We start from the raw sequence: 12,689 nt of genomic DNA on the forward strand, positions 1-12,689 counted from the left end.
AAATACAGAAAATAGTATAAGGACAGACTAGATGGACCATGAGGTCTTTTTCTGCCGTCAGACTTCTATGTTTCTATATGCTTAACAACTCTTTTACTAACTTAACAGCTTAGCAAATGCGATTCACTTAACAACAGTGGCAAGGAAAGTCATAAAATGGGACAAAACTCATTCAGCAAATGTCTCATTTAACAATAAACTTTGAGCTCAGTTGTGGTCTTAAGGTGTGAAGGCCCTGTAAGGGTGTGAAAAGAACACTGCCTGCTTTAAGTGGGCCCCTTGCTCCTATGATCTCATTCCGTTCCCACGGCCAGAATGATTTAAGATACTTTCTCTGGCTGGCACCTAATCTCATGGAGGTTGCAACAACAGGATGCTCATTAAGGGAAATGTTTTATCGTTGGCACCCGTCTCCCTTAAAGATATCAGAGATGTTTCCAAATTCATCACCCACATGTTGGAAATGCAGAAAAGAAATTGGTACATTTTATCACTTGTGGTGGATCTGCACGGAGGCAAAGATGTATTGGAACAAGATAAATTATTTGGCTAAAAGAAACAAAAAAAGAGGATGCAGAGAAAAAAAACACCCTGAGCTCTTTTCATTAGGCATTTTCAAAAAAGAAACACAATATCTTATTATTCCTATCTTGACAGCAGCTAGAATCACATAGGCACAGCATTGGAAAAATAAAGAGATGCCCAATGAGGAAATTGAAAGGAAAAAGAGAAGTCTGATTTCTATACAGTGTGGAATAAATTCTATAATTGGCTGAAAGAGAGAAGCAACAAATAAAAGAAAATTACATAGGAGTACTCTCAAGTAGTTCAGTAAAGGTTTTAGAAGGAACTTTTTATAGTACCCTGTTTCCCCGAAAATAAGACGTACCCCGAAAGTAAGGCATGTCAGAGGTTTTGCAGAATTTGCTAATATAAGGAACCCCCCGAAAATAAGGCGTAGTCAAGTTTACATACGGTACGGTAGAAAAACATATGGTACCATTCAAAGCTGTTCATAGTGGTACCGTAATAATGTGGCGTCCCCTGCTGGCCCCTTCCATCGCTTTGTACCGTCCAGTACAGCAGACACAGTCTGCTGCTGTCTCACCGCCATTACAGTCTCCACTACAGTGCGTAGACTGTAGTTCCTCTGGTGGCCGGAAGCTGCAATAGCGGGAGTATACTGTTGTACATATAAGTGCCGTCGTTTGTGGTGCCATACTGACAGGTACCGTACCGTAATCAGTGTACCGTACGGTACACTTTCTTTGGGGGTGTCAGCTTTTCTGCCTGTGAATTTGTCTTATTTGAGAAATATAAGGCACCCCCCGAAAATAAGACGTAGCACAACTTTTGGAGCAAAAATTTATATAAGACAGTGTCTTATTTTCAGGGAAACACTGTAGTATAAGTAACCAGAGAGCAATCTTATCATTAAATAAAATATTGTCCAATATACATATATCCGATATTAGCTTGCAATAGATAGGAGGCTATAAATGCCCCAACTATTTGTTGTACGTTTGTTTTGTCTTGTATGTATTTAATTTTAAAAAAATTAAAAAGGGAGATGGTGGAGGAGAATTTACCAAACAAAATGTTGTTGTTATTTTCCACCTTTAGCCAACAATGAGTTAATATTAGTAACATCAGTATTTCAGTAGCAGCAAAGACCAGCATCTTGGGGGTTAATGCTTTTCTCGTTTGCTTATCTCCCACTTCCTTCTGCCGAGTGCAAAAGTCACAAAGAGCCCTTTGACCAACAGAAAAACAACTCAGAAATGAAAAGGAAAAGCGAAAGGAGGCGCAGAGGCGAGGAAGCCTTCAGGGAAGAAGAAACGGAGGAAATAAGAAGCGAGGTTCAAAATGAGCAACGCCGCCGACCTAAGCGAGCAAGAGAGAATCCTACAGAAATTCCACGCGGAGACCGTTTTCCTTTCGGGAGACAAGGAAAGGCTCGTCAATAAGAATTCCTACGTCGTGAAAAGCACGGTGGAGACGATTGTGAAGTGGGCTTATGAATCCAGCACCGGCTTGTTCCCGTCTCCGCCCATTCCCGTGGGCAGCTATAATGAACAGCTACACCTTCAAGTGGAGAACAGTTCCAACGACTTTGACTTCCTCATCCCAGTACGGTATAACCCCAAGTTGGCGCTCCGGAGCAGAACCGCCCCCAGTAATTCCTGCAGCCGTCTCACCCACCAGCTGCCCACCTACATTTTCCGCGACAGAGGATTCCGCCAAGGTCCTGACAAAGGGCTGCCGGTATTTTGCCAGGGCACCAAAATGTTCGTGGATTTGGAGGAGGTGGCGGAGACGCACGTGAACATTTATTGTGATAAGCCAAAACCAAAGTTGGGGGAAGATGAGGAAGAGGATGAAGATGATGAGCCTGATAAGTTAGAATTGTGCAAGGTAGGTACCAATAGGATGGCCAGGAGGGAAGGTGGCGCCCCCTAATGCTGAAATCTGGGGAAAGGTCTTTTTCTGTGGAGCAAAAGTTCATTCTCTCTCTCTCTCTCTCTCTCTCTCCCTCCCTCCCTCCCTCCCTCTCTCTCTCTCTCTCTCTCTCCCTCTCTCTCTCTCCTTAGGAGAGTCTCGAGCACCACAATCTGGATCCAGAGCAAATCCTGAAGGACTTTCATCGATGCGTAGGGATTGCCTTGAATCCAGGTGCACCATTTATTTATTTATTTTTATTTATTTATTTATTTCTCAAACAAGTATAGTATTATGGTACATATTAGCATAACATCACATAATTAAAACATAGTAATAGAAAGGGTAATAAGACAGTAGGACAGGGACATTAGTCACATAAGTGCATTTATGGCCTGTTTCCCAACTTCTGGTGGGTCCAGTAGGCTCATGTTTCACCCTCCCCAGGCTCCAAAGGCTTTCCTGGAGTGGGGGAAGGGTAAAAACGCCCTCCCTCACCCCCCCTGGAGGCTCTCTGGAAGCCAAAAACGCCCTCCGAGAGCCTCTGTGCGAGCCAAAAAAAATCAGCTGGCCGGCACACACATGCATGTTGGAGCTGAGCTAGGACAACCTCATGTGCCCGCATATATGGCTCCATGTGCCACCTCTGGCACCCATGCCATAGGTTCGCCATCACTTCCCTATAGTCTTAGGCGATGTCTCAACCTGACCCCAGAGATTGAGAATCACTGCTGTAGAGCCTTCATCCCTCACATTTACTATTTATTTCTTAAAATTTATATGGTTGCCCAACTCTGGGTGGTTTACAATAAATTAAAACAAAGCCCAACCACCACCATCCTCAATACCCCATTGTTGACAACAAGGAAACAACTCTTGATGGGGATGCACATCACATCAGAGGTTCCCAATCCCACTGGCCAAAATGTCTTCAGGGCCTTTCCAAAGAGTCTCAAGGTGGGCGCCAATCATATTTCTGCAGAGATGATGTTCCATAGCAGAGGTCTTCAAACTTGGCAAATTTAAGACTTGTGGACTTCAATTCCCAGAATTCTCCAGCCAGCATACCTGTCTGGAGAATTGAAGTCCACAAGTCTTAAAGTTGCCAAATTTGGGGAACTGTATTTCATAGGGATGGAGCCACCACAGAGAAGGCCCTTCTTCTTGGTTCTCCCCGCCCAGATGGACCACCTTAATAGAGAGGAGGACCCATAAAATCTCCTGTTTCCCTGATCTGGCGGGTCAGGTAAATATAACTGGGTAAAGACGGCCCTTTCTCTTTCTCTTTGAGATTCCGCAGACTTGAAAACTAACATTACACTATCAACCATCAGTATTCAAAGATCTGTCATGCAGATACATTTTTGTGAATAAATATAACGGCAGAAATTAGTATTGCAATGTGCCACACATCCTATAGAATGGAATGGAATTGGCCAAGTGTGATTGGACAGACAAAGAATTTGTCTTTGTTTCATATGCTCTCAGTGTGCATAAAAAGACAAGTTACATTTGTTAACACACAAGATACATTCGTACTGTATTTGCCTTTTAAATGAAATAATTGCAGAAAAGTAAAACCAGATGTGACCTACTTTGTTTATATTTTCATTAATACAGAATACGATACAAATACAGGAAAGCATGCAGGCCAGATGTTTCAAAAATGTTGTTTGTGAGTAAAATTTAGAGACTCCTAACCAGGCAAAAGCTTTTAGAGATTTTTATGTGTGAATTTTCTAAAGACATCAATCTGCCAACTTTTACTCTCAACATAATAACTGCTGTTGTTATTCTGCATTGCTCAATTCTCAACAATCCTGAGGTAGAAATATACAGGCTTCTTACTACAGTTAGTCCTCAATTTAACAACCACAATTGTGATGCGAAGTTACATTGCAAATCAACGTGGATGTTAAACAAGTCACGTCCAATTTTAAGGCCTTTTTTACCTCAGTTATTAAGCAAACTAATAAAGTTGTTAAGTGAATCATGTCCTTAAGCAAATCCGGAATCCCTAATTGGCTTTGCCCATTGGGAAGGTCACAATTGGCCATCTCGTGACCCTGGGGCTTTCTTTCTTTCTTTCTTTCTTTCTTTCTTTCTTTCTTTCTTTCTTCCTTTCTTTCATTCTTTCTTTCTTCCTTCCTTCCTTCCTTCCTTTCTTTCCTTCCTTCCTTTCCTTTCCTTCCTTCCTTTCTTGCTTCCTTCCCTTTCCTTTCCTTCCTTGCTTCCTTCCTTCCTTTCCTTCCTTCCTTTCCTTTCCTTCCTTCCTTCCTTTCCTTCCTTCCTTCCTTTCCTTTCCTTCCTTCCCTTTCCTTCCTTCCTTCTTTCCTTCCTTGCTTCCTTCTTTCCTTTCCTTCCTTCCTTTCTTGCTTCCTTCCCTTTCCTTCCTTCCTTTCCATTCCTTTCCTTTCCTTCCTTGCTTCCTTCCTTTCCTTTCTTCCTTCCTTCCTTTCCTTTCCTTCCCTTCCTTCCTTCCCATAAATACATGCTGGTTGCCAAGTAACCAAACTTTAATCATGTGACCATAGGGATACTGCAAGTCTGATTGCCAGTCACTTAATTTCAGTGCCATTGCAATTTCACACCGTTGCTAAACAGATGGTTGCAAGTCAAGGACTATTTACATATCAAGATACCATAGAAAGTTGTGTCTGCTGGGATGAAAGTTGGTCTGTTCTATGGGATAATTCTTGAAATTACAAGTTGATTTTTTTCCTATTTCTCTTTGCCATCTCCTCAGAATACACCCACCCTCTACAAAACGGTAAGTCCAGAAACCATAAAATGTAATTTTTTTTTTCTGTTGGGAGAACATGTTGAGAGATTGGATTGGGCTCCAGTGGGCTGTCACTGGATTTATTGGGTTTTAATTTAATTTTAATTTATTGGGTTTTAATAAATGTCAGCCGTGATTACAGATAATAAAACCATAAAACTAGACTGTATTCTTTAAATCTATACTGGATACCTGTTCAACCTTTAGATCCAACTTTCAAATATCGGTTGCACCCTCCCCGAGTCCCCAGAATACATGATAACATAAGAGGTAAGTTAATCTTTTTTTTCCTTTTATGTACACTTTTATGTACATTTTTATGCACCAAAGACAAATTCCTTGTGTGTCCCATCACACTTGGCCAATAAATTATTCCATTCTATTCTATGCTATGCTATGCTATGCTATGCCTGTGCTATGCTATCCTATCCTATGCTATCCTATGCTATGCCTATGCTATCCTATCCTATGCTATGCCTATGCTATGGCTATGCTATGCTATGCTATGCCTATGCTATGCCTATGCTATGCCTATGCTATGCTATCCTATGCTTTCAATGCTATCATATGCTATGCTATGCTATCAAGACTTCCTGTATTTGCAATTCAGGGCTGGGCTTCATTTTGGGAAATAAAACTCTGGATCTTCTTTCCTCCGACACATTTCCAGGGAACATCGAATTAGGGACCTTGGATTTAAGTGGTCCAGCCATCCGGTTGGTTTTCAAGGAAGGGAACGAAACTGTCCCGGTGAAGCTGGTGCCGGCCGTTTGGGAAGCAATAGAGTTCTCCAACGAATGGATGAGGGAAGATCTCACCCACCTTTCCGACTGGTGGGGTGGTGACCTGAGCAATGAAAATAGGAGTATCCGCCAGAAGGTCCAAGTCCTTAAGGAAGTGGGAATGGAGCTCGTCTCAAAGGGAGGATTCTGGAGGTAAGGAAAAAAGACCCCAACCCTACTCGTTTGGTGGAAGGGACGGAGCGACCAAGGCTCAGGACATGGCTTTAAGCCCTGTGCGATGCTGGATAAGGAGGCAGAATAAAACACCTGATGGGAACAGTGTCAGGATTTTCCACTAGAGCAGACCTGGGCAAGGGGCAGCCCGCGGGCCGCAACCGGCCCACCCACTGTCTGTGACCAGTCTGTGGAGGTCGCCACCCGGGCAGAAGCTGCAGACGCTTGGGCACCGCAGGGATCCCTTGGGGGCATTTTAAGGCCGGGAGAACTTTTCTCTGGCCAACTTTTCCCACCGGTTTCCGAGCCCTCGCCCACCTCGTTGCCGCTAATGCCACCTCCCCGTGGCCTGCGGTTGGCCTGCCACAGCCCCGGGAGGCAGCGATGCTTCGCCCCTTCTGCAGCGCTTGCCCCGCACCCCCCTGGGCCCTTTGCATGGCTGAAGCTTCGCTCCCGGAGTGTGAAGCCCATTTAAGATGTGGCGCGGCAACTTCCTGTTCGCAGGAGCCACCGAGAGAGAGAAGCGGCACTGCTGAGGGGAGGGGAGGAGAGGAGCAGCTGGTTCTACCACAGCGTCCATCACCCACCCCTCCCCAGCAGACTTAATCACTGGCTGGTCCCTTCTCAAAGCAGGAAGCTGTGGAGAGGAACCAGATGGAAAGGTGAAAAGGTGGTCAAGAATGGGAGGACTTTTTATGCGCATAGGTGCGCATGAACGTTGGAATAGGGGCGCGGGTCTCTGCAGGTGATGCTCGCCCAAGTGTTGGGTTGCTTAACCCTAGGGTTCTGGTGACTCAAGTATTCAAGGTCATTGTTGCTCTCTTTCTTTCTTTCTTTCTTTCTTTCTTTCTTTCTTTCTCTGTCTCCCCTTTCTTCCCTACTTTCTCTCTCCTTTCCTTCCTTCCCTCCTTTCTCTTTCTCCCCTCCCACCCTTCCTTCCTCTCTCTTTCCTTCCTTCATTCCTTCCTTCCTTCCTTCCTTTCTCTCTCCTTCTTTCCTTCCTTCCCTCCTTTCTCTTTCTCCCCTCCCACCCTTCCTTCCTTCCTCTCTCTTTCCTTCCATCCTTCCTTCCTCTCCCCTTCCTTCCTTTCTCTCTCCTTCTTTCCTTCCTTCCCTTCTTCCTCTCTCTCCCCTCCCTCCCTTTTTCTCCTTCCTTCCTTCCTTCCTTCCTTCCTTCTTTCTTCCTTTCTTTCTTTCTTTCTTTTATAGCAATAACATATTTACAGTATTGGGTAGAACTGAGTAAATTATACTAATCCGTCCCTCTAAAACCATCCCAATTTCTCATGTGGCCCCATGGCAAAATTAATTGCCCACCCTTGCACTAGAGCCTCAGACTGCTTATCTGGGTTTTAAAAATGTTTTCAAGCATTTGCCAAACTCTGCTTTTAAGGGGATTCTTGAACCCTAATCTAAGGAGGCCTAGGCCAATGATGGCGAACCTATGGTGAAGGTGACACAGGTGACACGCAGAGCCATATCTGCTGGCATGCAAGCTGTTGCCCTAGCTCAGCTCCAAGGTGCATGTGTGTGCCAGCAGGTGATTTTTGGCTCGCACAGAGGCTCTGGGAGAATGGGGGGGGGTGTTTTTACCCTCCCCTGGCTCCAGTGAAGCCTTTTGGAGCCTGGGGAGGGCAAAACACGAGGCTATTAGCCCCACCAGAAGTTGGGAAACAGGTCATTTCCGACCTCCAGAGGGGGTTGGGGGAAGCTGTTTTCACCCTCCCTAGGCATTGAATTATGAATGTGGCCACTTGCACCTGCACAATAGTGCACAACAGACACTCTTTCGGCATCCAAGGAAAGAAAGGTTCGCCATCACTGGCCTAGGCTGATGTTATCTCCCTTAATTAAAGAACAACACGGTCATTGATTCACTGGAAAACCTCTTTTGAGAAGCTGTCTGCTTCTGTTGCTTGTACTCCAGTGTTCCCCAACTTTGGCTACTTGAAGATGGGTGGACTTCAACTCCCAGAATTCCCCAAGCCAGCATGTCTGGACTCCACCCATGTTCAACTGACCAAAATTGAGAAACACTGGACTTGTTGCTTACAATTCCCATCATATCTGGGCGACCCATCTATTTTGAGCAATTCTAAATTCTAAACAAGAGACTTCTTAATGCTACCAATCTAGTGCAGTGGTACCTCTACTTACGAACTTAATTCGTTCCCTTAAGTAGAAAAGTTTATAAGAAGAAGCAATTTTTCCCATAGGAATCAATGTAAAACCAAATAATTGGGGAAAACACAGGGAGGATGGAGGCCCTGTTTCCTCCCAGGAGATTCCTAGAGGGGCCCCACGGAGGCTTCTCCCCGCCTTTTCCGGTCCTTTTTTCTCCCAGGAGACTCCTAGAAGGGCCCCACAGAGGATTCTCCCTACCTTTTCCAGCCTGTTTCCTCCCAGGAGATTCCTAGAGAGGCCCCACGGAGGCTTCTCCCCGCTTTTCCGGCCCTTTTTCCTCCCACGAGACTCCTAGAGGGGCCCCACAGATGCTTCTCCGATTACAGTTTCAGAGACTCGGGTTTGTAAGTGGAAAATGGTTCTTGAGAAGAGGCAAAAAACCTTGAACACCCGGTTCTTATCTAGAAAAGTTCGTAAGTAGAGGCATTCTTAGGTAGAGGTGCCACTGTACTTCTTTCGAACTCTTTAAAGCAGCACATCTTTTGCCACATTATGCATGGGTGTAGAGTCCATCATTTTCATGTTTTCTGCCCAAATTAAGAAAGGCCAGCTGCAAACGTACGAAATATAAGGAGGACACCTGAGCAGGATACACAGTCCTAAAGTTCCTGTTTGCAGAATTGTTACAATATTCCTAACTACCGTTTCCCCTCTGGAACCAGGTTGTCTTTCAGCTGTGCCGAGGAGATGATCCTTAAAGAAGTCGACGCCGATGGAGGGCAGAGACGGGCAGCTTTACGACTGCTCAAGTTTGTGAACCAGACTCAGTGGACCCCAGAGTATGGCAAAATCTTGACTTCCTACCACCTTAAGGTGAATCTTCTGAACTAACTGCACCAGGTCAGGTTAAGCCTTCACCTCATCCTCATGAAGGTGCTTGAAATTCCACCTATGCAGGTAGTCCTTGACCTATGACCACAATTGGGGCCAGAATTTCCACTGCTAAGCAAGACGGTTGTTATGTCTGGTTTCAATGCCTGGTTTTATTACCTTCTTTTGGCACCGTTTTTAAAGGAATCACTGAAGTTGTTAAATGGATTGGTCTTCCCCCATTGACTTAATTTGTTCGATGCTGGTTGGGAAGGTTGCAAATGGTGAATGTGAATTCTATTCTATTTCTATTCTACTCTGCACTACTCTATTATTATTCTCCATTTCATATTTTCTACTCTATACAGTTCAATTCTATTCTATCCTATTCTATTCTTCATTACATTCCACTCCACATTTTCTATTCTATTCTAATTCTATTGTATTCTACTTTACATTACTCTATCCTTATTCTCCATTCATTCAATATTTTCTATTCTATTCAGTTCAGTTCTATTCCATTCTTAATTCCATTCCATATTTTCTATTCTATTCTACTCTACTCTGCACTATTCTATTCTTTATTCTCCATTCCATTCCACACTTTCTATTCTATTCAGTCCAGTTCTATTCTATTTCTATTCTACTCTACACTACTCTATTCTCCATTCCATTCCATCCATTCCATATTTTCTATTCTGTTCTATTCTATTCTACTCTACTCTATGCTTATTCTCCATTCCATTCCATATTTTCTATTCTATTCAGTTCTATTCTATTCATTCCATCCCATTCCATATTTTCTATTCTATTTTATTCTAATTCTATTCTATTCTGCACTACTCTACTTTATTCTTATTCTCCATTCCATTTCATATTTTCTATTCTATTCAGTTCAGTTCTATTCTATTCTTCTATTCTATTCTTCATTCCATTCCACTCCATTCCATATTTTCTATTCTATTTTATTCTATTCTATTCTACACTACTTTATTCTTATTCTCCATTCCATTCCATATTTTCTATTCTATTCAGTTCAGTTCTATTCTACTCTTCTATTCTATTCTTCATTCCATTCCATTCCATTTCACTCCATTCCATATTTTCTGTTCCATTCCATTCCACTCCATTTTGTGGTAACCTGAGTGCTGTGGGAGCAAAAACGGGCTCCCGGTCTGTTTTTGGTGGCAACAGCCTCCTGCAACCATCTGGCAGGGGCACCCCAGGCCATTCCTTTCCTGTTTCCAGGGCCGCCCCACGGACCAGATGTAACCATCCCACGGGCCAGACCAGGCCCGAAGGCCTTGAGTTTGACACCCATTATAGAAAGGCTTTGTGTGATTCAGTCTCAATAGCACCAATTGCAGACTCACGCCACTCCGCCATAGAACCATCGCGCTGCCCACATTCCTCCCTTCTTGCCTCTCCTTGACTTCCGCTGAACCTCCAAAGCCGACGTTAAGATCTAAGCGCGGCCCTGTTGCTTTTCCTCTCCTGCAGACCCTCTTGCTTTGGAGCTGTGAGATCTTCCCCCACACGGAGGCCTGGGACACACTGCTGTGCTCTCTGAAGACCCTCCTGGGGCTGCTGAAACACACCCTGGGTGAGAAGCGCCTCCCTCACTACTTCCTGAAGCCCCTCAACCTCTTCAACAAACGTTACAAAACCAACCACGACATCTACTGGCCTCTGTCCTTGGAGGTCCTGGCCCTTGAGGCCTCAGCCATGCTGGCAGATGCCGCAGCCTATCTCGTCCCAGGCCCCGAAACCCCAGGCGGCTTGGCCAACCAAGACTACCAGGAGGAAACCGCGGCTCTCCGGGAGTTTAAAGAAAGACATCGGAAAGAAATGGAAGAGCTGAAGAGAATGGAGGACGCACGTATGTATGAGGAAGTGGAAACTACCGAAGAATAAACCCAGCTGAGCTTTCTACAAATGCTTTATACTGCCATAAAATCTAGTTCCCAGGTGTCAGTCTGCCTTATTTTTCATATCTTCACTGCATCGGCTGCCATAAAGAAATGGGGGGGGGGGCATTTGAGTTTTTTGGGGGGAGCATGCTAGAGGAGCCCATGGGAGTTTTGATTTTGTATCAGGAAGGGAAAAGGAGGGAGAAGTTGCAGGCTGGCACAGATGCGCAGAGCAGACTTGCTTATCACCAACTCAAGGCTAACGGCTGTGCATTCCAGATGTGTGACACGCCAGCGAAGATGGACCTACCTGATGCTTATGGACATTTTGGATTGGGTGGACTGTTGGGGTTGTATCTATAATACCGTGTTTCCCCGAAAGTAAGACAGTGTCTTACTTTCTTTTTATCCCCAAAAGCCCCACTATGTCTTACTTTCGGGGTATGTCTTATATTGGAAAAAAAATTGTCAATTTTTTTGTTTTAACCATAAAATTAACATTTATTAACAATCTGAACAGTATTGTATTCACCACAAAACAGCAGATGATACCCCAGTATGCCAGTGTGTATGTTTTACTGATGTATGATTAATACTGTGTGCATTACCGTATTTTAAGCAGGAGGCGGCAGTGACAAGTGCAGGGGACGGCGCGGTGACGTATGGAGAGGGGGACGGCGCAGTGACGTATGGAGAGGGGGGGCGGCGCGGAAGTGGGCAGGAGGCGGCGCTCATTAAGTTCAGAGGGAGGTGGCAGACGCGGCGACGTATGGAGAGGGGGACGGTGCGGACGTGGGCAGGAGGCGGCGCGCAGCTACATGAGAGGGAGGCGGCAATACCCCCGTGTTTTCCCGAAAGTAAGACATATGTCTTACTTTCGGGGTACGGCTTATATTAGCCGACCCCCCTGAAACCCCCGATACGTCTTACAATTGGGGTTGTCTTACTATCGGGGAAACAGTGTAGCTAATGGACTTAAAATATTTTTGAACGAATTTTGTCCAAATGGTTAAGGCACCTGGCTAGATTTTAGGCCTACTTTCGGACCAATCACCAGGTGTCTGAGTTATAGTTCTGCCTTAGGCATGAAGAGTTGTGGGGACAATAGAAGGGAAGGTGTGTGTGTGTGTGTGTGCACGCACGCACGTCTGTAAAAATAAAAGTAGAATCAGGATGTGGAGCCGTCTGAAGACCTCTTAAAACCTACACTTTGCTCCCGAATTCTGGCAGTTCGTTCCAGCTGTTTGGGGAAGAACTTTCAGTGCAATTTTTAAAAAGATATAAATTCAAGTAGCTAGACTTGCAAAAGTTTTACACTGCTATCCCCACCCTCAAAAAAAAAGGACCAAAAATCAAGAACCCTTGTTGAAATACTTAAGAAAATAAAAAGGAAAGTATAGATGAAAATACGATGATTTTTAAGTGTAGAAAAACAAAGGGGAGGGGGTGATGATGGTTTTCGCCGTCTTCAATGAACAGATTCGGCAGTCCAGTCCTGTGATGAAACACGGCGATCGATAGCAGAATTGGGACATCTTCTTTCAGGCAAGCTTCCGTTCCTTTCATTCACTTCCGTATTAAGTAATCCTGCTGTGAGGTGTCTTGTTT

General features: G+C 44.6%; 1 protein-coding gene across 1 annotated transcript; it reads left to right on the forward strand.

The window, feature by feature from the left end:
- The first annotated feature begins 1,742 nt into the window (after positions 1-1,742).
- LOC139175970 (uncharacterized) lies at positions 1,743-11,592 on the forward strand. The gene is made up of 7 exons (XM_070767399.1): positions 1,743-2,415; positions 2,592-2,673; positions 5,186-5,209; positions 5,429-5,491; positions 5,892-6,156; positions 9,024-9,174; positions 10,672-11,592. Exons 1-7 carry the CDS (start codon positions 1,867-1,869, stop codon positions 11,083-11,085), a joined length of 1,548 nt encoding a protein of 515 aa, XP_070623500.1. The 5' UTR covers positions 1,743-1,866; the 3' UTR covers positions 11,086-11,592.
- Positions 11,593-12,689: the final 1,097 nt, after the last annotated feature.

Source organism: Erythrolamprus reginae, chromosome Z (assembly GCF_031021105.1).
Source record: "Erythrolamprus reginae isolate rEryReg1 chromosome Z, rEryReg1.hap1, whole genome shotgun sequence".
Classification (NCBI taxonomy): Eukaryota; Metazoa; Chordata; class Lepidosauria; order Squamata; family Dipsadidae; genus Erythrolamprus; species Erythrolamprus reginae.

Excerpts from the sequence above, each read along its gene's own strand:
- LOC139175970 (XM_070767399.1), top strand. The coding sequence starts at position 1,867 with ATGAGCAACGCCGCCGACCTAAGCGAGCAAGAGAGAATCCTACAGAAA. Across the intron at positions 2,674-5,185 it reads AGGGATTGCCTTGAATCCAG|AATACACCCACCCTCTACAA; the intron begins GTGCACCATTTA and ends CCATCTCCTCAG. Across the intron at positions 5,492-5,891 it reads AATACATGATAACATAAGAG|GGAACATCGAATTAGGGACC; the intron begins GTAAGTTAATCT and ends ACACATTTCCAG.